Raw genomic sequence first — 25,906 nt, forward strand, 5'->3', positions numbered from 1 at the left:
TTTTCTTACTTTTCTGTGAACATACAGGTACTCCTGTGGCTTGTCTGCTCTGTAGATTAGGCACGCTATATTTTAACTTTCCAGCCACAGTTCTCTTCACGATATATTTCTTTAACTATCATAGTGTGGCACATTTATTTTTCTTTCAGGACCAACTGGTCAGGCTGCTTACTACCCGTACTTTCAGCATCAAATTTGTTTCCTTCCATTCATTTTCCATTTATTTCCAACAGAGCTTGTATGTTGCTACAATGTTTTCTATTTTCCAATTTTTCTTTGTTTTTAACTCACTAAATACTCTGATGCATTTTGGAGGAATGGATGTAAGCAATCATTCACTCAACATGAAAATGTTTACATACTGGGTGTTGTAGTGTATTTTGTGTATATTAAGTAGTGAATCTACAGTGTTTTCTTTTCCCTATTTGTCAGTGTTTTGGGAGGAGTAGAGGAGAAATTGGCACTGTGCACTAATTTCAGACTAAATCTTTTTTTAGATACAGTTTTTTAACATCTCAAAAAGTGCAGAAAAATGTTAATAAAACTGAAGCAAAATGAATAATTTGTGAGTGAATGATAAATGAATGCGTTTTCTTTGTTCTCTTCATAGGGATAGAAATGGAAATTGTGAATAGCTGTGAGTCGAAAAATGGAGGCTGCTCACACCTTTGCCAGCACACTAGTGGTGGACCTGTGTGTGGCTGTAACCCAGGATATCACCTGGATGTAGATGAGAAAACATGCATAGGTAAGTTACCAGAAAGAAATGATCCAAATATTGCTTTACTTAGTAAAGAGAATGTGATAATCACCAAAGTTAGTTAGACTTTTTTCATCCAAATGAAATCTTCTGGAATTCTGAATAATAAAGTTACATTTTGTCTGCTTACCTTAATCATGGACTGCTTGCCCATGTGGCTTGCCCTTTCAGTATGTGGTGGCAGTGAGTCCAGCTGCTGTGTGTCATAAGTGTGCACTGTACTAGCCAAAGAGATGAGTGCAGCTGCTGCTGTTGTCACTCCTGCAGGTTTTGGCTATTTTGTTTACCCATCCAAGCACTATAGTAAGTGGGTGATACATAGAATGGTCAGTGATACCACAGTCTATCATGTGTAAAAAAATAAAAAAATAAAAAATGTAAGAAATTGTTCCTGCTTATTCAGCAGTGGCTAACCCAATGGCATCCTTTTGCTACTATGGACTTCTCATTGGCTCTCTTCTAATACACATGTAAGACACTACTAATGATATATTCCCTCTGGAGAGGAAGAGGAGTATAAAGGCACATTAAGATGACATGGATGCCTGAGGACTGGAGGCCTGTGGTGTGTATTATAATCAAGACTGGCAGACTATCAGCCAGAAGTCAATTGGTCAAGATGCCTGTGTTGCCTGCCTTGCATTCTAGCCTGTACTCCCAATGACTATAGGTGTTTCACCTTGGAATTTGTGACTGCATGGCACAGAATTCACCCTTCAAGATAAGAAATTCTTCACATCTGATTGATGAAGGTAAAAACAGCTAATTATTTGTTCATTTGATTATCTGTTTATTTGTCTGTCACTGTTGGCCAGCACTCTAACTGGGTAGATCTCTTTACATTGGAAATGCCTGGAGAGAAATTAATTAGATGTACAATTTAGTATCAGTCCTTCTGTAATAAAATAAATAAAATAAGGGCCTTGCAGTAATGTATTTCAGTCTCATTTCATACAAACACACAGTTGCTCTAAAGCTCCATACCTGCTGTCCAACCTTTGCCCTGCAAAGCCATCCACTGTCTGTATTTGTTTGCCTACCAGGAATAAAAAAGCTTCCCTCATGCTACTACCTCCATTGCTGCTGTTTTGCACCATAGCCACCCTTTTACAGTTTAAAGTTTGTGTACTCTTTGCCCCTTGTTATCCTGTGAATCAGGTAGATTGTAAGATGCCAAGGAACAGAAAGCTGGCAAGTTGAATGGTCAACTACACCTCCCACATAGGATGCACAGCTGTGGCTCTTTTGAAAATATTTCAGTAAATAATCACAGCATTTCTCTGCTTTAAAAAAAATAAATTACCAGCCCACAGCTCCCTCATTTAATGCAGCTGCACAACCTCAGTGTCCTCCTCACTGAGTCACTGGCCCATGCTAAGCTGGCCATGGGCCCCTCTAAGCTGTGGGCTCCAGGTGGTCACCCATCATGTTATAATTCTCCACTGCCAAGGAAACACACCTATATACACGGTGCCTGTGTTGCCTGCTTTGCAATTTTAGCATGTACTCACCTTGACTTTCAGTAGTCCTAACCCTCAACGTCAGCAGAGAACCTTCAAAGTAAAAGAAAGAGGGAATCCCCTTTCTTGGATACCTTGAACTTGGACTTGACTGAGGGAGATCTTGCCTATAAAATGCATATATCCTAAACTGTAGGATATGTCCCAGATGATTTATCAGGCTCCATTCCAGAGGAGCTATGTTTTATAAACACTTTGAGACTAAGCTGCACATTAAATAGATAGATAGGTATGAGGGAATACTTTATAACAGAATATGTGCATGTCTTAGAAACACATAAAAGATACCTAGACCTCGTAGGTAGGGAAGAACATAGCCAAAAGTGGCTCCACCCATTTTGAAGGCATTTGGGTACAATTTTGAAAGTGCATTCTTTAAACAACATTTCCCACTTCCTAGAAATGTCATAGGTTTAATAAGGTTTAGTGGTGTTCCTTTACGCTAATAGGTTCATAGGTAGGTACTAGGCTATCGGCCCAAGGGCCTAAGTGACCCTAGCCAACAAGGTTCCCTGGCTTACGCCACCCACGAAAGTTATTTTCCTGTGCCACTGTCGAGCAGAGCCACAGAAGTGATCCCCAGGGTGTATTTCCTATTTCCCCAAGAGTACTAATGAGGAACTTTGCTTGACATAGATGGGTAGCTTGTTCCAGAGTATGGGAAGTCTCTGGTACAGGAATCTATCCCTCCAGCATGTCCTGTTTATTGTGGTGACAAGGTTTAGGTCCCTAGAGCGTGTAGCTCAGAGGGACTGGGAGTTCTTTAGGTGTAGCACATCAACAGCTCTGGGTTTGACATAGCTTTATATGTTAGGCAGAGATCACCTCAGAGTAGGTGATATGCTATGGAGTAAAGCTGGAGTTTTTTGAGACGGTCAGTGTAGGGCATCAGTTTGAGGCCAGTAATCCCCTTTGTGAGGTACTTCTGTGGCCTTTCCAGCTGCTGCAGATGTCTTGTGAGGTACATTCCAAAAGGGGCATTATACTCTATAATGGGTCTAATGAGTGTCGAGTAGAGGGGAACAATGACCTCTTTTTTCTTGGATGAGAAACCTTTTGTGATGAGGTGTTCCACGTAGAAGGACTTCCTGACTACTGTGGCAATGTGATTATCAAAGGAGAGACTACTGTCCACCTGGGTCCCAAGGTCTCTTATCACACATTTGGTGTTAAGTAGACTGTTGCCTATGTGGTAGTTCATGGGTACAGAGTTTTTACCAAAGAGGATGACAATGTACTTTTTGGCACTGGACTTGAGGCCATGGTTCTGACACCAGGCATCTGTCTTAGTGAGGCCCTTCTGTAGGATGTCCACATAATTTGGGGACTCGACTATGGCTCCTAGTTTGCAGTCATCTGCGAACTTCGTTAGCCAGAGGCCTTCTGTGTTAGCCTGTACTTCAAAGAAGTAGATCCCAAACAGGAGAGGTCCCAGGACTAAACCCTGTGGTACTCCACTTGTCACTGGTTTGAAGTCAGATTTGGAGTCTGCAACTTTTACAGTGTGGGTTCTGTCAGTGAGCCAGCTGGCAACCCATCTTGTGACGTAGGGATTTATACCTAGTTTACTGAGTTTAGCTGTAATTCCAAAATGGAGGATGGTATCGAAAGCCTTGGCAAGGTCAAGATGTGGTGTGAACCACCTTACCCTCGTGTATGGCTTTGCTGACTGCCTCAAAGAAGTCGATCAGGTTATCCAAGTGCAACTAACTCTGGGCAAGACCGCAATCCAAATTGTAACTTGCTACAGATCCCCCACAATGCCCCAGGATTCCCACTCCTCATTTCTTGATACACTGGAAAATATTAAGGTACAACCCAACACCCTAATAATGAGCGATTTCAACTACCCCACCATTAACTGGGAAAACTACTCATATACCAACTCTTTTGCTCAACGTTTTCTGGAATTCATAAATTCCAATGTCTTGGATCAACTTATCCACACCCCCAACAGGGGCAGCAGTATCCTAGACCTGGTCATTACCAACATGGGTGACCGGTGTTCCACACCAGACATCAGTTCCTCATAAGTCAGATCCAACCACAAGCTAATCAGCCTAGACATCCACATCCTGCCCAAACCCCCCATTAGGGAAACCACTATATAAAATTTCTCCAAAGCCAACTTCACGCTTCTTAAGACAGAAGTGGCAAACTTCACGACATCCATGCAGACGGACAGTAGAGGTACAACTGCTGAATCCTACACAAATGCACTTTATAAGCACTTACACGAGTGCATGGAACATGCTATCCCTAACAGAACCAAGATGCTATCCTCCAAAAAAAGGAAGCCAATCTGGTAGTCCCCTGCCATAAACAAACTACAATAGAAGAAAGAAACTGTTGCAAAAAGGAGTAAAATCTCATGACTGGAAGAACTCCCTGGTCAGCCTCTATAAGAAGCTGAGATCCCTCATACATTCCTCCAAAGCTAGTTATGAAAACAAAATTGCCACTGATTCTAAAGACAACCACAAAACATTCTATAGTTTTGTCAAGAATCCCAGTGGCAACACTCAGATCTGCTCTGAGTTACAGCACAATGGCACCAAATATCCAGAGCCAACTGATATTGCCAGCGGGTCTATATTATAAACACTAACGTTTAATTACCCAAGTACCAAAATGTCGACACATATTCTGCGGACTGCATATACACCGAACACCCTAAACTGCGAAATTCAAAAAGTCGAACTGTCAAAAGTTGTCCCACCCCACCGCCTGCTACATACTACCTACACAAACAAACTAAATAAACCACATGCATACACTAACCAAAACCCTACTTCTATCCCTAAACTAAACCCTACTTCTAACCCTACACTAAATCTTACATATAACACCATGTATGCACTTAACTTAACCCGCACCCTAACCCTAAGGTCCGTAACTATCGCACACTTACCTTAAAAAGCTAACGCCAAACAAACTAAATAATGCACACACATGCACTTAAAAAAAAAACCCTACTTCTAACCCTATACTAAATCTAACATACAATGTTAAGTTGTCTATCTCACCTTCATTCTTGCTGGATGGGTTCGGAGCAGATCCACGGCACCGACTCAGCCTTCTACTAAAGCTCGAGAGCTATTTACCGGCTCGAGGCCTCCCCATATCCCACAATGCTAGGCGTCAGATACCAAGATCTCGTTTGCCACTTCAGCTACGAGGTTGCGATTTTACCGGCTCCAGGTTGTATAAAGCTTTTCTTGTGTTATTACCTTTAATTTTTTTCATATACTGTCTTGTATTTAGAAATTCTTCCCTCCTAGTTTTAATTAGATTGTGTCCCCTTTTGATCCCACTCAGAAACTCGTTTTTTGTTGTTAGAGAGTTTCTTCCCCCCTCCACCCTTTAGGGTAGTGTTAGGCCTTGTTAGACAATTAGTGTTTTTCTTGTATTGTTTTTTATATATATATATATATATATATATATATATATATATATATATATATATATATATATATATATATATATATTTGTTAGTAGTAAGGTAGTTGTGTGGCTATAGTCTTATAGTTAGTTATCTAGTGTGTGTGTGTGTGTGTGTGTGTGTGTGTGTGTGTGTGTGTGTGTGTATGTGTGTGTGTGTGTTGTGTTTAAGCACTAGTTACTTTTTTTCCCTTTGGTATTCCATTTTTTTTTTAAATATGTCTAAAGATACCAAAGTTTCAGGTTTCAAGAAGTGTGACCCGTGCTGTCAGAAGATGTCTCTGACAGACTGTCACACTTCTTGTGTTTATTGCTTGGGTCCCCTACACCTGCAGGACTCTTGCTTGGTCTGCCACGCCTTCAGCCCGAGAGCTAAGCCTCCGTCGGAAAAATCCTTAAAGCCCGCCAGACCGTCGGCTCCCTGTTCAGAGCCATCACCGAGTGGAGCTCCTGCCGGAACCGACATCTCGAGACCTCATTCGGCTCCGACCTTAGTGTCGGAACCTTCTCTGAGCCAAAAACGCTCAAGGTCCCCATCTATAGAGTCTGTCCGTTCAGCTCCGAGGTCTCCATTGCTTCAGTTGGAGTGAAGCCATAGGTCCCACTCCTCTCGGTCTTCCAGGCTATCCGATCATGACTTGGAGAGGGTGGTCAGTAGGCTCCTAAAGTCGCAGGCCCTGGCCAAAATTTTGACCAGCCCTTCTTAACAGACTGTGGCTACCCCTGTGTCTTCTGCAGTTCCTCCTCCGACTCTTCCACTATGTTCGGAGCTGGAGCTCATTGGGGCTCAAAACGTAGGTACGTCGGAGCCGATACCACACCTTCCGGCTCCCTCGTCGGCTCCGATCTCTTCGTTGGTTCCATTCTTGGAGGGATCTGGGCGCTGAGACTCCCTTGTTGGCTCTGAGGGGTGAGTGGCATTGGACCCTTGTCTGACCCCGTTCTCCCTCTCGGGGCCTCGGCGCAAGTGAGCTCGGCCCCGACATCGGCCTCGGAGCCGTCCCTCTCGGTGCCGGGAGGGGTTCACGTCTCTTCGGAGTGGGGGCCCTCTTCTCTGCCTGATAGGGGCACCTTCGAGGTCATGAGGAGTGTGCTGACTCCTGTGTCTGCTCCACCATTGGCCCCTTCGGCTCCTCCCCCCATGGTGCCTGCATCGGTCTCTGTTCACCCTCCTGACCCCAAGAGTGGAGAACAGGTGCTCCAGGTCGCCCCAGTGGGCATATCTTCCTCTTCCGAGGCCTCCCCTGATCATTCAGAGGAGCCCCCTTGGAAGAGAAAATGTAAGAGGAAACATGTTGACTCCCCCGAGTCAGTCACGTCTGATACCGACTTGGAGGATTCAAAAGGGTCCCCAAGGTCCCCCTCTGAGGATGTCTCCTTTTCAGACATCCTTAAGATCCTTAGGCAGAGGGAGAGCTGGACTGCCCTTAACCCTTCTGAGGACGAGTCGGTGTACCTGGAAGCGTTTGGTTCTCGCCCTTCCACCTCCTGGGTCTCTCCACCTTTCGACTCGCTCATGGAAGTGGTGGCTCAGAAGGCGTGGACAGCCCCGGACACAGTGGAACCAACCCCCCACAGGCCCACTAAGTTCATCACGGCCCCATCTGACAAACAATTTCTGACAAAAGGGGTCCCTGTTGATGCCATGGTGGTGGCAGCAGCCACTAAGAGAGCGTTGGCTGACCCTTCGGTACCTGTCCACCCACCTAATAAAGAATCTAGGACAATGGACAGGTACGGGAAGCGGATGTTTTCTTCAGCGACCTTTTCCATGCGGTCGCTGAATTATCTGTGCCATTTCACCTGCCTTCAAAGGGATCTTCTCAAGGAACTGGGTGATACCCTTCAGGATCCATCAGCTGCGGGGTCTCAGGATAAGATTAACTCCCAGCTGGTGACCCTTAACTCTATAGTCAACTCCTCCATGCGGCTCATTTCTTATGCAGCCGATGGGGCGAGTAGGGCCGTAAGTACAGGCGTGGCTTTGAGGAGACATGCCTGGATGCAGTTATGTAACTTTGCTGACCCCTTTAAGGCATCCTTCACCAATACCCCTTTTGATGGTTCGGCTTTGTTTGGACCACATGTGAAGGATACCCTTACCAGGTGTGAGCAGGAAGGCAAGACTCTCTCTGCCGTGGGAGTCCATTTTTCTACTCCCTCTAGACCATACCCTAAAGGTCAGAAGACTGGAAAAATGTGGTTTTGGAAATCCCAGGGAGTCGTGCCTGACACAAGTGGTGAGTTTCCCTCCAGGGGCAGAGGAGGAAACAGTAATAGATGCTGCCCAAGGGGCAGAGGGGGTCCGCAAAATCAGGGTAGCAGAGAATCCTTCTCTGACAAACCCTTTCAGCACCCCTGAGGGGCTGCCCGACTGTCCACCTTCCCCTCCACTCATCACTCATTAGATTATAGAGTACATGCCTCTTTTGGTATGTACCTCACAAGACATCTACAACAACTGGAAAGGCCAGAGAAATACCTCACAAAGAGGATTACTGGCCTCAAACAGATGCCCTATGCAGACCGTCTCAAAAAACTCCAGCTTTGTTCCTTCGCATATCGCCTACTCAGGCGATCTCTGCCTAACATACAAAGTTATGTCAAACCCAGAGCTATTGGACATGCTCCACTTAAAGATATCCCAATCCCTCTGGGCTCTACATGCTTTAGGGACCTAACCCTTGCCACCACAATAAACAGAACATGCTGGAGGGATAGATTCCTGTCCCCAAGACTTGCCATACTCTAGAATAAACTACCTGTCTATGTCAAACAAAGCTCCTCATTAGCACTCTTCAAGAAGAATCTTGATGATTGGATGGGAAATAGGAAATTCACCCCAGGGATCACCTCTGTGGCTCTGCTCAACAGGGGCACAGGAAAATAATTTTCTTGGGTGGTGAAAGCCAGAGTACCTTTTTGGCTGGGCTTGTATAGGCCCTAGGGCTGGTAGCCTAGTACCTACCTATGAACCTAAGGAGGCATGATCTGCCTTTTACAAACCCAAACTGGGTGGGGTCCAGAGTTTGGAGGGTACCAATGTATTTGTTTATGAGTTCCATGATGATACTTTCCATGGCCTTCCAGACCAGGCTCATCAGGCTAATAGGGTGATAGTTCCCGGGATCAGTGGAGCCTCCCTCCTTGTGGAGTGGGATAACTGTTGCTGTGCGCCATTCACTGGGCACAAAGCCAGATGTGAGGCTATGATTGAACATCGTGCTTAGGTGGGGAGCCAGTTCATTCTGAAGTTCGTGTAAAACGCAGCCTGGGATGTTGTCTGGTCCCATGGATGCTGTGTTTCCTGGCTTTAGAGACTGTAGATTTTACCTGTATAGTTGTGATTACAGGGACTCTGCATTCTTCCTGTATAGATATGGGCCTTTTAGATGGTGAGAGGGGGGTAAAGTTAGCACTGAACCTATCTGCCAGGATGTTGGCAATATCACTTGGTTCTGTAATTTTCGTGTCGTTGTGCTGTAACTCAGAGTTGTTGCCACTGAGATTCTTGACATAGCTATAGAATGCTTTGTGGTTGTCCTTAGAATCAGTGGCAATTTTGTTTTCATAGCTAGCTTTGGAGGATCTTATAAGGGATCTTAGCTTCTTATTCAGGCTGACCAGGTATCTCCTCCACTCATGGGATTTTACTGTCTTTTGCAACAGTTTCTTCCTTCTGTTGTACAGTTTGTTTATGACATGGGACCACCAGATTGGCTTCCTTTTTTTGGAGGCTAGCATCTTGGTTCTGTTTGGGATAGCACGATCCATGCACTCATGTTTGTGCTTATAGAGTGAATTTGTGTAGGATTCAGCAGTTGTAACTGTATTGTCCATCTGCATGGGTGTCAAAGTTCACCACTTCTGTCTTAAGAAGCATGAAGTTGGTTTTGGAGAAATTTTTTACTGTGGCTTCCTTAATGGGGGGTGGGGGCAGGATGTGGATACCTAGGTTGATTAACTTATGGTCGTATCGGACCAACGAGGAGTTGACTTCAGGTGTGGAACACCGGTCACTCATGTTGGTAATGACTAGGTCTAGAATATTGTTGCCCCTGGTGGGGGTGTGAATAGGTTGATCCAGGGCATTGGAATTTATGAATTCCAGAAGGCGTTAAGTGAAGGAGTTGGTACATAAGTAGTTTTCCCAGTTAATGGTGGGGTCGTTGAAATCGCCCATTATTAGGGTGCTTTGTTGAACCCTAATATTTTCCAGTATATCAAGAAAAGAGGATTGGGAATCTTGGGGCCTGGTGGGGGATCTGTAGCAAGCTACAATTTGGATTGCAGTTTTGCCCAGAGTTAGTTTCACTTGGATAACCTTGGATGCATTCTGTTGAGCAGCTAGCCTGGAGGTGTGGATATCCTTAATGAATATGGACACACCTCCGCCTTTGGTGTTCTGGTCCAGGTTACATGGCCGAAAAGTGTGGTGTGAGTTATAGCCTGGTAGTGCAGGGGTGCTCTCTGGAGCCTTGAACCAGGTCACAGTCACTGCACAGATATCGATGTTCTCCATTTTAAGGAGTGCCTCAAGTGAGTGCATTTTGAGAGTTAGACTTCTAGCATTGAGTAGCATTACCCTCAGTTTTTGATTACCTGTTCCTGTTACGGTGGTAAATTTGTCATTGAAACCTTGCCTAAAAAGGCACTATAGGGATGGCAAGAGCCTTAGCCAGTATCCGGAATCCCAGGGGCGGCAGGTGCAGGCCATCTCAGGCAAAGCATCGTGGTCTGTCGAGCATGTCGTCCCAGGCAGATACTGGATCCCCTTAGAATGACACCAGAAGCTTAGCCAATTGTTGAAGTCAATCATTTTGTCCTTGTACTGTGGTATCATTCTGGGTGATGGCAGAATGCTACTCAGGGCTAGGGTCATACCTGCCTGGGCTACAGGATCAGAGAGATCTTCCATGTCTCTTTTCATGTAGTCCAGGGAGGTACATCTCAGGTCGTTCACACCAACATGGACAATGACAGAGTCATATTTGTACATGTTGTGGAGTGACCTGAGTGCATGGGTTATGTGGCAGATCCTGGTACCCGACAGGCAGCTGACAGTAACCTTCTCCTTGTTTAGCCTGGTGAGTGGAAAATCAGTGTGCCTGACTATAAAGTCATCTATGACTAGTGTGTTGGGTACGTTGTTTTGCCTTATGGTCTGTGGTTGTGTGGCACACTGAGTCTGCGGGCTGTGTGTCATTTGGGTTGTGTTGAGGGGTGGAGGTTGCTTGCGTTTCTGCTTTGGAGGTCTCTGTTACTTGAGCAGATTATTATCGAGAGCCTCCATGAATGTTTTTGTGTTTTTATCTGTGGATTTTGGGGGTGTAGATTTCGTGGGACTATGTGATGACTGTGGTGTGGTGCAAGTGTTTACCTTCTCCTCTTGACTGTCAAGTTCAGTCTTGGTTGGAGAGAGCTTTACCTCCCATTTGGCTAGATAAGCGCATCTCTCACAGGTTGTAGTGTTGGGTGGTAGGAGGAGAGGGTTGTCTGTGTACATGAGGCAATTGCTACATTGCCCCAAGATGCCCAGCTTCATCAGATAGACAGGAGAGAACACTGGGAGTTGACCCTTAGACATGTCTGAATAGAAACTATTTTCCTCTAGATAAGTGAGAAAAGTGTGTATAAGAGCTGTTTTTCTCAAAGCAAGTGAGGAAAGTAAGTACAAAAACTGTTTTCCTCTAGGGAATGAGGAAGGTTGAGTGCTGTAGTAATTTGTACCTTATTTAGTGATTTAGTACAACAAGTTCTGAACAAGTGCTGAGCATGAATAAGCAAATTCAAGTGCTAAAACTTAGAGTCTGTATCTGGACTAGACTAGTTACAGGAAAGAAACAAGTGCAAATGCGGGCTTTTAAATCAGAAAGTTGAGAGAAATGGAGAAAGGTAGAAAACAGGCTTAGAGTTTTTTTTTTTTTTACAGAAAAGCAGCTAAAACAGCACTAAAAACAATTCAAGTGCAGTGCAAGCTAGCACACCTCAGTGTGTAGCAGTATTAAAGCAAATACAGTTTAAATAAATGCAATTTATTCAAAATGTATTCTGAACTGAATTCAATTATTGTTTTATTCAGCTCTGAACAGTTAATAAGTGCCAAAAATATACTCAGAGGCGATCTCTGCCTAACATACAAAGCTATGTCAAACCCAGAGCTGTTGGACATGCTCCATGTAAAGAAATCCCGATCCCTCCGTGCTACATGCTCTAGGGACCTAAACCTTGTCACCACAGTAAACAGGACATGCTGGGGGAATAGATTCCTGTCCCAGAGACTTCCCATACTCTGGAACAAACTACCTATCTATATCAAACAAAGCTCCTCATTAGCACTCTTCAAGAAAAATCTTGATGATTGTATGGGAGATTGGAAATTCACTCCGGGGATCACTTCTGTGGCTTTGCTTGACAGGGGCACAGGAAAATAATTTTCTTGGGTGGTAAAAGCCAGGGTACTGTTTGGCTAGGCTTATATAGGCCCTAGGGCCAATAGCCTAGTACCTACCTATGAACCTATGAAACTATGTCATGGATTGAGTCACTTGGGCCCTTATTGAGAGAAAAAAAAAAGCTTACTCTAAAAGGTCTTATTAAAACTGCTTTCGACGAGGCCATTTCTGGTTCTCCAAAGTCTAAAACAGAAGTTAGCTCTCCTTCGTTATCTTCTTAAACATTCAAAGAAGAGGGGCAGTTTGCTGCTGACAGTATCTTTGACACCATTATCTAAAATGCCTAAAACATACCCAGTTTCCGCAGTTTCTTCAGATCCGACTGGAGGAAAGAATTTGCCTTCGGTGCCTACCTCTGCACTGACAGCTTCTGTGCCAACTACTACTTTTACTGCTACTACTACTACTACCACTACTATTTCAAAGCGGACATCTCTGGAACCGAAATAATTTTTCTTTAAAGATATGCCACGTACCAGGTATTCTTCCTCACTGGACCCATTTGTAGACCGACCTCCAAGTCTCTTCTCAGAGAAACTCAGATTCCTATTGGTCTCATCGGTCCATTCCACCAAGAGCTGGTGAATCAGCTCTTGGTGGTGAGGGGGGTTGTCCACTTCTGCGATTCCTAGCTTTTCTAGCTCTGGAACCTTACCTATCTTGACTCCAGTGATTGTTTCTTCTTTGACTCCAGCTGACCCTACAGAGTTCCTGGTGCTGACAGTCCTGGTTTCAACTGTCTCAGTGCTTGTCAGTTACTTCTCTAGCACTGAAAAACAGCCTTGAGCTCTTTGGATCTGTCAGAACCAGAGACTTCCTAGGGTCACAGATTTGTTGCCGGTTCCATGGGGCATGGTTCCACTCTAGTGTTGTCGGAGCCATCCATGCCTTTTGGGGTGTTTGGCACATGTTAGCTCGACACAGGCTTTGGCTTTGGAAGTGGCCTCCTCAGTGTGGGCTAGGACCACAGTTCTGAAGGAGTTTATTGTTGTTCCGGGCTCCTATTCCTCTATGGGAGTGCCTGCCTTCCAAGCCATGGAGATTTCATTGTCCATTGCAGGCATTCAGTCAACACCACTCTCATTGGACCAACTGCCCTGCCCTTCCCCTCCCCTTTCCTAGAGGTTCCTCCAGCCTCTACCCTGTGACAGTGGGTGCTGAAGCCTCTGGATCTCATGTCCTTTTCAGAGACCTCTCCAACCCATCCCGCCAAAGAGGTACCCCTGAAGAGGAAGCACTTAGACTCCCCTGAAGAATCTTTCAGTGAAGATACTAATTTTGGTGAAGTGGTAGGTTCCCCAAGGTCACTCTGCAAGATGGCTTTCGCTGGCCTTGTTCAAGAGAAATCTTGACCAATGGATGGGAGATCGCAGATATACCCCAGGGATTACCTCAGTGTCACTGCTCAACAGAGGCACAGCAAAATAATGGGTATAGTTCCCCATACTAAAGGGGTGGCGTAAGCCACAAAACTATGGGCTAGGCTTGTAAATGCCCTCGGGCAGATAGCCTAGTATGAACCTATGAACCTATGAACCTATGTCTCCGTCGGAGACATTCTTGAGATCCTGAAACAGAGAGGTGGCTGGACTTCCCTTCACCTTCCTCAGAGGAATCGGTATACCTAGAGGCTTTCCATGCCCAACCCACTACCTCCTGGATCTCTCCGCTCGCTGACAATCTGATTAAATTCATTACACAGCAGGCTTGGAAGATACCTGATTCTATCTAGCCAGTCCCAAAGAGACCAGACCATATTTTGTCAGGTCCCCAGGATCAGCAGCATTGAGCGAAAGGAATACTAGTAGATGCCATAGTGTTAACGGCAGCCACCAAAAAGGAACTTGCTGATGAAAGTCATACGATCCATCCTCCTAATAAAGAGACTGGGATGATGGATAGATTTGGGAAGTGCATATATGCTTCATCGACCTTCCCATTAAGGTCCTTGAATTACATGGCACATTTCTCAAGACTTCAACGAGATCTGATAAAAGAACTATCAGATACTCTGACAGGAGCAGTAGCTGAAGGGATTAGAGAAAAGGTAACTTCTCAGCTGGCAACCTTAGATTCTGTTTGCAATTTGTCCATGAGGCTGAATGCGTGCACGGCCGAAGGGACGACAGGGGCAGCAGGTTTGAGCGTAGCTATTAGGAGACACACCTGGATACGCTTATGTGAATTCGCGGATCCATTTAAGTCTTCTTTCATCAATGCTTCATTTGATGGAGAATCCCTTTTTGGCCTTAAAGTTAAAGACACCCTGGCCAGATGTGAGAAGGATGGAAAGGCCCTTTCTGCCATGAGTATATGCTTTTCCACTCCTCAACAGTCTTACTCTAGGAACCAGGGAAGTGGGAAGCTATGGTTCAAAAAGTCCCAAGGCCCATTCCAAAACTCACATGGCAATGACATCCCCTAGGGTAGAGGGGGGGGAGTAACAATGGAAGACCCTGTGCACGAGGCAGAGGTGGACAGCAAAATCAGGGTTCCAGGCACTCATTGCCTGGTAACTCTTATCAGCGGTCCTGAAAGGAGGTCCAATTGCCATCCTATGTAGGCAGCTGGGGAACAATTATCCCTGCACGTACCTGCCTGGCTCAAGATAACAAAGGACAACTGGGCACAGAGGATCATCACTAGAGGTTACAATAGCCCTTTCTCAGACAAACCCAGAAAATTGAAGAGAGTCTCAGACGTTCCACCCAGTTACATCGATGCAGCAGTCTTAGAAGTTCAAAAACTGCTCAACAAAAGAATCATCCAAGCAGTCCCACCAGACCAGATAGGATCCAGAGTTTACTCAAGATTCTTCTTAGTGCCAAAGAAAGCAGGGGACTGGAGACCGATTTTGGATCTCAGTCAGTTAAACAAATTGGATCAACAAACCAAATTCTTAATGGTCACAGTTCAGTCTATGTTTTCGTTTTTGGAAAAAGATGATTGGATGTGCTGAATAGATCTTCAGGATACATATTACCATATAAAAATGGACAAGCGCTCCAGAAGATTCCTGCGCTTTTGTCTGGGAGCCAGTCATTATATGTTTAGGGCCCTGCCGTTTGGTCTCACCACAGCCCCCATGGTGTTCACCAAATGAATGGCAGTGGTATCAGCTCACTTCAGACTACAAGGATTCCGTGTGTTTCCATACCTAGATGACTGGCTTCTCACCACTCTCACCAGGCATCTACTTTTAGTGGCAAGAGACAACATTCTTCAAACTTGTTCCTCGTTCTCATCTAGAGCCAACTCAACAATTGGAATTCATAGGAGCGATGCTAAACACGATCACTGGCATCACATCTCTTCCCCTCAGAAAGACTTAAAAGAATAAGCTCGCAAGTCAGTCAGATTATTCACAGCAAAAAGATGACTGCAAGCCTGTTGCTACAAACTCTAGGATCAATGTCAGTCTCCATCACTCTAGTTCTTCTTATGAGATATCACATGCAAATTCTTCAATGGCTCTTGGCATCCCAGTTATCATTACTGAATCAGCCAATGTCCCATCTGGTATTAATCACCAAATTGTGCAAGAGAGACTTGAGTTGGTGGCTTCACTCCAACAAAATGTTGTCACGCAGACCCTTTGTTACTCTTCAGTCCCAAGCCAGTGACCAGAGATGCATCCCAGATAGGATGCGGTGAACATTATCTGGGAAAGACAGTCCAAGGCACTTGGTCATAGCTAGAGGCCAATTTGCACATCAATGTTCTAGAGAAGAGGGCAGTGCTCTTAGGGTTGCAGGCATTCCAAGTAACCCTCCCCTTGGGAACGATTGCAATACAGACAGACAACATGTCAGAAGTCTGGTACATCGACAAACAAGGGGGAACCAGATCTTACCCTCTTTGTTGAGAAGCAATTAGAGTATGGCAATGGGCAATTTCATCTGACCACTTTTTAATAGCAATGCATATTCCCAGGAGCTCCAACATGATTGCGGACAAATTGAGCAGGATCATCCTAATTCCTCAGGAGTGGTCTCTTAATCCATCAGTGGCAGAAAAGATATTCTGCCTCTGGGGCCAGCCCTGCTGCGATCTCTTTGCATCCCCCCTGAACAAGTGCAGCCGTTACTTTGCCCTAATTCCCCCTCTGGGGGAGACACCAAGAGACGCACTCCTTCACGGTTGGTCTCCAGAGTATTGTATGCCTTTCCCCCGATTCCCCTTATATCTCAGTTTCTAAAGAAAGCCAACAGGTTGAAGAACAAAATAATTGTCATTGCCCCATTCTGGCCTTGTTAGGTGTAGTTTTCCTTTCTTTGGCCTTATCTAATTTGGAAACCTTGGACACAGGACCCGGATCCAGACCTTTTGCCCCATCTGGATGGACTAGTTCAGCTGAATCTTCAAAATCTCAAGCTCAGAGCGAGGTGTTCCAATGATTACCAGGCATTCTACTCTTACTTCCTCAGTGCAAAGAAATGTTCTATCTTCCTATAAACCTTTGACTAAAAGGTTGTACTTCAGCAAGTGGAAAAAGTTTTCAAAATGGGATTCAGAGACTAATCTTGATCCTTTTTCAGCAACAGTTGATAAGGTCCTGGAATTTTTAACATTGCTTTTTGAAGCGGGAGCATCTGCCTCGACCATATGACTGCATCTAGCTGCAATTTTAGATTTTCATAATGGTTTGAATGACACAACATTAATGTTCCACAAACTTTGCAAAGCTTTTCTAAAAGGAACTTTGATGCTCTGACCCCCATACAAAGACCCTTCTGCACCTTGGGACTTGACTGTCGTACTTCAGTCTGTTATTAGTTCCCCTTTTAAACTTTCTGTAACCTGTGAACTGAAGATGTTAAGTTGTCCATCTTGCCTTCATTCTTGCTGGATGGGTTCGGAGCCGACCTCGGCTCCGACTCGGCCACTCTAAAAGCTCGAGAGTTGGTTCCACCGGCTCGAGGCTCCCCTTATATCCCACAGTGCTAGGCGGTAATACCTCAGATCTCGTTTGCCGCTACAGCTATCGAGACGTGTTGCTTCAACCGGCTTCAGGTTAGTGTAGAAAACAGTTTAAAAAGTTTACTAAACCCCTTTAAATTAGTTTTCCATACAGTATCCCCTTACTTTAAAGGATTTTTATCCCTTCCTCCTTGTTCTTCACCTTTTTTTACCACAAGAACTTATATGTTCTTCCCTTAGGCCTTCGGGCCCTCCCATTCCCCTTTAGAGTGTATGTGTTTTCTGTAGGGACTTTTATAAAACTAAACTATCTAATTTTATTTAGTTTAAGTTAGTGTTATTTAGTGTATAATGTAATCAGTGTGTTTGTGCTTGTGTGTGATTGCACTTGTTCCTTAAAATGTCTAAGGATTCGAAGGTCTCAGGCTTCAAGAAGTGTGACTCGTGCTGTCAGAAAATGTCTCTGACAGACGGTCACACTTCTTGTGTGTACTGCCTGGGACCTTTACACCTGCAGGACTCTTGTGCTGTATGCCATGGCTTCAGCCCTAGAGTCCTGCAGGAAAGGAAAAATAAGCTCATCTTACGGGGCTTGCTTAAACCTGAGGGTCCCCCGACTGTTTCTTCGGGCAAACCCTCTAAGGCTTCTAGGTCTTCGACTCCAGCATCTGAGTCAACACCTAAGGCGTCGAAGTCTGCTACTACATCGGCTCCGGCTGGAGCCGATGAGACTCAAGGTCTTATTCCTGTGGTTCCCTCGGCTCCGGCTGGAGCCGAGGTATTAGAAATCTCTGAGTCAGCTCCGATAAGGCTATCGGAACCGACATCTAGGAAGAGGTCTAGGTCACCGTCCCTTGGCTCCGTTCATTCGGCTCCAGCATCTCCCTTGCTGTCTGAACGGAGCCATAGATCTCACTCCTCTAGGTCATCGAGACTGTCTGACCATGACCTTCAGAGGGTAGTGAGTCGACTTCTTAAGTCCGAGGCACTTGCCCAAATGCTTCAGAGCCCGACTCATCAGTCGATGCTTAATCCTATTCCTCAAAATGTTCCTCCTCCGATTCCCTTGAGTTCGGAGCCGGGGCGTTTCGGACCCGAGACTGTGGTAGCGTCGGCGCCGATACAGTTGTCTTCGGCTCCGTCGTCGGCTCCGATTTCTTCCTTGGAAGAATCTCGGCGCCGGACTTCCCTCGTCGGTTCCGAGGGGGTGAGTGGCATCAGACCCTTGTCCGACCCCGCTCTCCCTCTCGGTGCTTCGGCGCTGGTGAGTTCGGCTCCGACATCAGCCTCGGAACCATCACTGTCGGTGCCGAGGGAGGTTTTCAGCTTTTCGGAGCGGGGACCTCTGGCTCTGCCTGACAGGGGTGCTTTCGAGGTCTTGCGGAGTGTGTTGGAACCCTGTTCAACTCCACAGTCGGCTCCGTCCGTCCCTCCCTCTTCGGTGCCTCAGGTGATATCTACTCACTCCCTCATCCCAGACCGCAGAGAGCCAGCTCCTCAAGAATCCCCTGTGGGGATCTCATCCTCTTCCGAGGCCTCTCCTGAATTGGCAGGAGAGCCCCCTAGGAAGAGAAAGTGCAAGAGGAAGCACATAGACTCACCTGAGTCTGTCACCTCTGACACGGATTTAGAGGATTCTGAGGGTTCCCCCCGTTCCCCTTCTGAAGATGTCTCCTTTGCAGACATTCTGGAAATCTTGAAACAGAGGAGAAATTGGCCGACCCTTAACCCTTCGGAGGATGAATCTGTGTATCTTGAGGCGTTCGGCTCTCGCCCTTCCACCTCCTGGGTGTCTCCCCCTTTTGACCCCCTTATGCAGGTGGTAGCAAAAAAGGCTTGGACGGCTCCTGACTCAGTGGACCCAACCCCCAGGAGACCTTCAAAGTTCATTACAGCACCAGCAGACAAGCAATTTCTGACTAAGGGAGTTTCTGTGGATGCTATGGTGGTAGCTGCTGCCACTAAGAAGGAACTAGCTGATCCTTCAGTACCTGTCCATCCCCCTAACAAGGAATCTAGGTCTATGGACAGGTATGGGAAGCGGATGTTTTCCTCAGCGACCTTTTCAATGCGTTCGCTGAACTACCTCTGTCATTTCACTCGTCTTCAAAGGGACTTGATCAAGGAAACGAGTGAGATGTTAAAGGATCCTACGGCTGCGGGTTTTCAGGACAAGATGAATGCTCAGCTGGCTACCCTAAATTCTATAGCTAACTCCTCCATGCGCCTCCTCTCATATGCGGCTGATGGAGCGAGCAGAGCCGCAGGGACAGGTGTGGCCTTACGCCGGCATGCCTGGATGTGGCTATGCAATTTTATGGACCTTTAAGACGTCTTTCACTAATTCCCCGTTTGATGGATCGTCCCTTTTTGGTCCTCAAGTGAAAGAAACTTTGACAAGGTGCGAGACGGATGGCAAAACTCTTTCTGCCGTCGGAGTCCGTTTTTCTACTCCTTCTAGGCCTTACCCCAAAGGCCAGAAAAGTGGGAAAATGTGGTTCCGCAAGCAATCTCAAGGGGCTTTGCCTGACGCACAGAGTCGGTTCCCCTCTAGAGGCAGAGGGGGGAACAATAATGGTAGATGTCGCCCTAGAGGCAGGGGGGGTCCGCAGAACCAGGGCAATCGAGAAACCTTTTCTGATAAGCCCTTCCAGCATCCCTGAGGTGTTGCCCGACTATCCATCTTCGGAGGCAGTCGGGGGAAGATTATCACTGTACCCAGAAGCCTGGCGATCCCTAACTCAAGACAAGTGGGTACAGTCCATCATTTCCGAAGGCTATTCCATTCCATTCTTTCGCATTCCAAATCAATCAAAAAAATCCCTTCCAGATGTTCCACCCGCTCAAAGGGATCAAGCAGCGTTAGAAATATCAAAGTTGCTTGCAAAAAGAGCCATTCAGCCAGTGCCAGCAGACCAGCAAGGATCCGGAATCTACTCCAAATTCTTTTTGGTTCCAAAGAAAACAGGGGACTGGAGGCCCATTTTAGACCTCAGCATCTTGAACAAGTCTGTCAAGAAAACAAGATTTCGGATGGTCACATTGCAATCCATCCTACCCCTACTGGGAAAGGAATACTGGATGTGCTCTATAGACTTCCAGGATGCGTACTATCACATAAAAATGAACAGACGCTCCGGGAGATTCCTCCGCTTCAGGCTGGGAACCAGTCACTTTCAATTCAGAGCCCTGCCCTTTGGACTCACCACAGCCCCCCGGGTGTTTACCAAATGCATGGCAGTGGTGGCCTCTCACCTGAGACGTCAAGGATTCCAGGTGTTTCCATACTTGGACGACTGGCTCCTTACAGCTCCCACCAAGCATCTTCTGCTACTTGCCAGAAACTATACTTTTCGCATATTTCGAAAGCTAGGCATCTCAATAAATTGCGAAAAGTCTGTTTTGTCGCCTTGTCATGCTATTACCTTCATAGGCGCAAATCTGGACACAGTCAACATGTCTGCGAGACTCACAGACCAAAGGATAGCAGACATACACAAACTAGTCTCCCTTCTTTTCCACAGCAACAGAATCAAAGTCAGGTTAGTCCTAAAAGTACTGGGGATTATGGCGGCTGCTATCCCTCTACTTCTATTAGCCAGATTTCACATGAGAATCTTACAATGGATGATCTTCACACAATGGTCATACCAACAACTTCCGATGTCCCACACCATTGTGATAACGCAAGCATGCAGGAATCATCTCCTTTGGTGGATTTCTTCCCCCCAGCTCTTCCTAGGAAGACCATTTGTCCCTCCCCCTCCGGTTGCTACTCTGACAACGGACGCCTCCCTGATCGGGTGGGGGGGGGGCATTTTCAGGGCAGGACAGTCCAGGGCATTTGGCAACCAGACGAACGCCACTTGCATATAAATGTTCTAGAGATGAGAGCAGTGCTTTTAGTGTTGCAAGCCCTTCAAGACTCTCTTCCTTTGGGAACGATAGCAATTCAGACGGACAACATGTCTGTAGTGTGGTATATCAACAAACAAGGCGGAACCAGGTCCTACCCCCTATGTCGAGAAGCACTCAGACTGTGGCAATGGGCGATTTCTTCTCAGCGGTTTCTGATAGCAACGCACATCCCCGGAAAGTCCAATCTCATTGCGGACAAATTGAGCAGAGCTATTCTCATGCCTCACGAGTGGTCTCTGAAAAATTTGATTGTGGAGGAGATTTTTCTAAAATGGGGCCAGCCTTGCTGCGACCTTTTTGCTACTCCCCAAAACAGCAAGTGCAAAGATTATTTCACCCTCTTTCCTCTACCAGGCCATCCCAGCAGGGACGCTCTAGTCCAAATTTGGCCCCGGGGACTTCTGTATGCATTTCCTCCCTTCCCACTAATCTCTCAAGTTATACAGAAAGCTATCGCTCAGAAGGCTTCATTGATCCCCATTGCCCCTTACTGGCCTCGTCAGGTTTGGTTCCCTTTTCTACACCAATTTCTGTTAGAGCAACCCTGGCATCTGGACCTAGTTCCAGATCTTTTGATCCACCAGTCAGGTCAGTTACATCGCTCCCTCTCCTCTCTGAACCTCACTGCTTGATTCCTCCAATTCCAACCTTAGCCAGGCTTCCTCAAATATCTCACTCAGTTTGAGATATTTTAATAGCTTCCCATAAATCTTCCACCCGGAAGATTTATCTTAGTAAGTGGAAACGTTTCTCCTATTGGGCTCAAGAAAGGGACATAGATCCCTTCACTGCTCCCATTCAGACGGTGCTTGATTTCTTAGCCGAACTATTCCACGCAGGTTCGTCTCCATCTACCCTTAAGGTTCAGTTGGCAGCTATATCTAACTTTCATGTGGGCATCTCTGATTCTGCCATCATGTCTCACAAGCTTTGCAAAGCTTTTTTGAAGGGAGTTTTTCTTCTCAAGCCTCCTATAAGAAATCCTCCTCCTTCTTGGGACCTTAATTTAGTTCTCACATCTTTGATTCTTCCCCCCTTTGAACCTGCAGCTTCCTGTTCAATGAAATTGCTATCCTGGAAGACACTCTTTCTGGTAGCCATTACTTCGGCTAGAAGGGTCTCAGAACTTCATGCACTCTGCAGTCGATCACCATATCTTTTGTTTCATACGGATAGGGTATCCTTACGGACCAATCCCTCCTTTTTGCCTAAAGTAGCCTCTGCAGCAAATCTAAATCAAAACATTGACCTTCCTGTGTTTTTTCCTAACTATTCTAACAGGTCTGAACAGAAATTACATTGGCTAGATGTTCATCGACAATTAAGGTATTATTTGGATAGGACCAAACAGACCAGAAAAACTGACCAATTGTTTGTTTCTTATGCAGAAGGCAGAAATGGCCTTCCAGTTTCGAAAGTATCACTCTCCAGATGGCTTACATCCTTGATTTCCTTTGTGTATGAGATTAGACACCAGAAGTTGCCTAACAGACCTAAGGCTCATTCTACTAGAGCATTGGCTACGTCTATAGCTTTCCAAGATAGGCTGCCTATTGATACGATTTGTGCAGCAGCTACATGGGCTACTCCTCACACTTTCATTTCTCATTACAAGTTGGATTTAGCTTCTAGACATAGAGCTAACTTTGGTTCCACTGTACTCAAGAGTCTGTTCCAATAGGCCACCCGGGACAAGGTGCTAGGGACGCGGTCCCATCCAGCAAGAATGAAGGCGAGATGGACAACTTAACATATAGAAGTTATGTTCTTACCATAACGTTCCATGTTAGTTGTCTTCTTCTCACCTTCTTTCTTGCGTCCCACCCTCCATCCCCCTAGCCTGGACCACCTCTATTGTATATATGTATATACTATACTGTGTATATATTCCTTCATCAGGTTTTAGGTCACCTTCCTTCTGTCATTTTATAGAGGTGGGTTTTTCCCATTTCCAGTAGTTCTGGATTTCTTTCTGGCAGGGCCTAGCTTACAAACGAGATCTGAGGTATTACCGCCTAGCATTGTGGGATATAAGGGGAGCCTCGAGCCGGTGGAACCAACTCTCGAGCTTTTAGAGTGGCCGAGTCGGAGCCGAGGTCGGCTCCGAACCCATCCAGCAAGAAAGAAGGCGAGAAGAAGACAACTAACATGGAACGTTATGGTAAGAACATAACTTCTATTTTTTTATCTTGGAAAACATTATTGCTAATACCTATTACTTCCACAAGGAGGATATCTGACCTACAGGTCTTTTCTTGCAAGCCTCCATATCTTATTTTCCATAAAGACAGGGTTTCCTTGTGAACAAATCCTTCTTTTTTGCCTAAGATAGTGTCTGAAACAAATATCAGCCAGACTATTCGACTTCCATTTTTTTATCTCAACTTCTCAAACAAGGGTAAATATTGTCTACATTTACTAAATGTGCATAGACAATTGTGTTTTTACCTTCACAGAACAAAGGAAATCAGAAAATCGGACCAGTTGTTTGTTTGTTTCTCTTCTCTACTATGGGAAAACCTGTTTCTAAGATTATTCTGTCTAAATGGTTTAATGTCTGTATAACTTTCATTTATAACAAAAATAAAGTACAACTACCAGGACCTGTTAAAGCACATTCAACAAGGGCAGTAGCTGCTCTACAGTCTTTCATTCCAGAGCTTCTATTGATGATATTTGTGCAGTGGCTACCTGGGCTTCCCCTCATACCTTTGTTACTCATTACAATGTTACTCATTACAAGCTGGATCTGGTTTCTAGGGGATGAGTGTCATTTGGCTCGATGGTGCTCAGGAATATTCTTTTGTTGGTTATTATATATTCTTCTATGAGACCTCCCAGGATTTGGGTAGCTGGGGACTCTGTCTCACAGTCAAGGATTAAGTGAAGATTGCCAACATCAGATAAAGAAGTTATGTCTTACCATAATGCTCCAGCTGTGTTGTTGAACTTCATTTATCCTTGACATTCCCAATCTCCTTCCACCTACCCTTCGGTTTCTTGGTGAAACGGATCTTTCCCAAAAGATTATTTGTTTCTTTTAGGAGTAATAATGATATGGTCTCTGGTCTGTTACTTCCAGTCTGTCACTATTTTATGCAAACTCGATCTGAGGTAATCCTGTGAGGAGCATTATGGGTAAAGTTTAGCTCAAGAGGTTTGGAGGGCGCGAGCTGGAATATTGACTGAGCTGGTTTTAAGATATGAAACCGAACCCATGGTCATGGATAAGTGAAGTTCAACAACACAGATGGAACATTATGGTAAGACATAACTTTTTTTTTTTTTTTTACATCTAAGCCTCTGACATTATAATACCAGTGGCCAAACTTTACATGAGAAGGATAGGTAGTATCTCAAAATGTCCAAATATGTCTTTGCTCTGCTCACTTCTGCATTATTTGTTATTATGCAAAATATAAGGCTAATACCAACCATGGGAATACAGAGCTAGGCTTCTAAAGATCCTCACAAATCATTAGCCTAGTATGCACCTGTGAACCTGTAGTAGTCTTAGGGAGCAACACCTCTTGGAGAAAGTATTACCAGTGATCATCTTTATAAAAAAAATTCCATTTCATGACCCTTTGGTGGTCATAGAGGTGTTAGTCCACTCAGGTGTTACCTTTATGACCCCAAGCAGTACATAAGCTCTGACTACTGACATCTCATATAGAGGTGGATAGATCCTATTTGAAATCAGTAGACAGATACAGTGCATGCATGGTGATAAATTATGTAATTGTAAAGGAAATGCTGGCCTTGCTTCTGGTCTTGCAAAGATTCAAGACAGTGTGGCATCCATGAACAGTGAAGGTGATAACAGACAGCACTGAACAAATGGATGAATATTTCCCAGGATGCAGATGGCCTGGGCCCCTTTCTATCACACCTAAACACCCTGGTGGATAAAGTTAGCAAATCCTCCTCATGCTTTCATGAATGGAGAGTAAACAGACAGGTTTTTGATAGAGTACTGTAGAGCTGTGAAACACCAGAGATGGATCTGTTGCATCAGAGGAGAGTTACCAGTGAGAAAAGTTCTGTGCTAAATTATCATGCTAGTGAGCTTGGATTGTGAATGCCATTTTCTTCCTTTGACAGGGTGACACTTTTATGCATTCCCCTCAAACCCTCCTACCCAGTGTGCTGCAAAAGGTAAAAGAGAAAGCACAATGCTCATTTTAAAGCATCTTTGTGGCCAAGACACCCATGCTTCTCTCACTACTTCACATAGTCAGACCACTTTTCCTACCAATGTTTTGCACCCTTCTAACGCAGCAAAATGGATTACTAGTGTTCCCTAACGCAAAGAACCCCAAGCTGGATGTGTGATGTTTGAGAATAATTATGCTACTGTTTTGAGTCAGAATGTAACAGAAGTCAGAATGTAACAAGTCTTAAAATCTGTAGCAGGTAAACTAAAATATGTTATTTCATCTCCAATGTTGTGCTTTTCAGTGGCATGGCAAGATGTGTTCACATATGACCTTAATCTGTGAAATGTAAAAAAAAACACATGAAATTTGAACAGAATATCGCAACTACATTGAATTACAACAGTTATACATAGCCTGTGAAATGTGTACAGACTTATGAACTGACAACTGTAATGATTCTGCCCTTTGATCCTAACACAGGATACAGTAACTGCAATTCTGACATAGTTGTTTACAGAGCACAATGCAAGTCTTGTCCGGCTTTTTATGTGGGGAGGACTATCAATATGTTTAAGACCAAGATAGTATATCAATGCACTGGCATACGTCAAGGCATCCCTACCAACTCCTTGGCCAAGCATGCTAAGGAAAACATTGGACACAACATCTTCACTTTTTATGTCTTTGACAGGATGTAGTATGAAGACTTGGATGGCAATAGAATTGACAGAT

The 25,906-nt window shown here is 45.1% G+C and overlaps 1 protein-coding gene across 1 annotated transcript in view; it reads left to right on the forward strand.

The window, feature by feature from the left end:
- Window positions 1-25,906, forward strand: part of MEGF6 (multiple EGF like domains 6) — a 2,184,612-nt gene that overhangs the window by 646,559 nt on the left and 1,512,147 nt on the right. The window contains exon 6 of the mRNA XM_044062967.1: window positions 611-748. Within this exon, the coding sequence (XP_043918902.1) occupies window positions 611-748 (138 nt within the window). The remainder of the gene's footprint in view (window positions 1-610; window positions 749-25,906) is intronic.

The sequence above is a fragment of the Protopterus annectens genome, chromosome 2.part1 (assembly GCF_019279795.1).
Source record: "Protopterus annectens isolate FY-2018-M chromosome 2.part1, PAN1.0, whole genome shotgun sequence".
In the NCBI taxonomy this organism is placed as follows: domain Eukaryota; kingdom Metazoa; phylum Chordata; order Ceratodontiformes; family Protopteridae; genus Protopterus; species Protopterus annectens.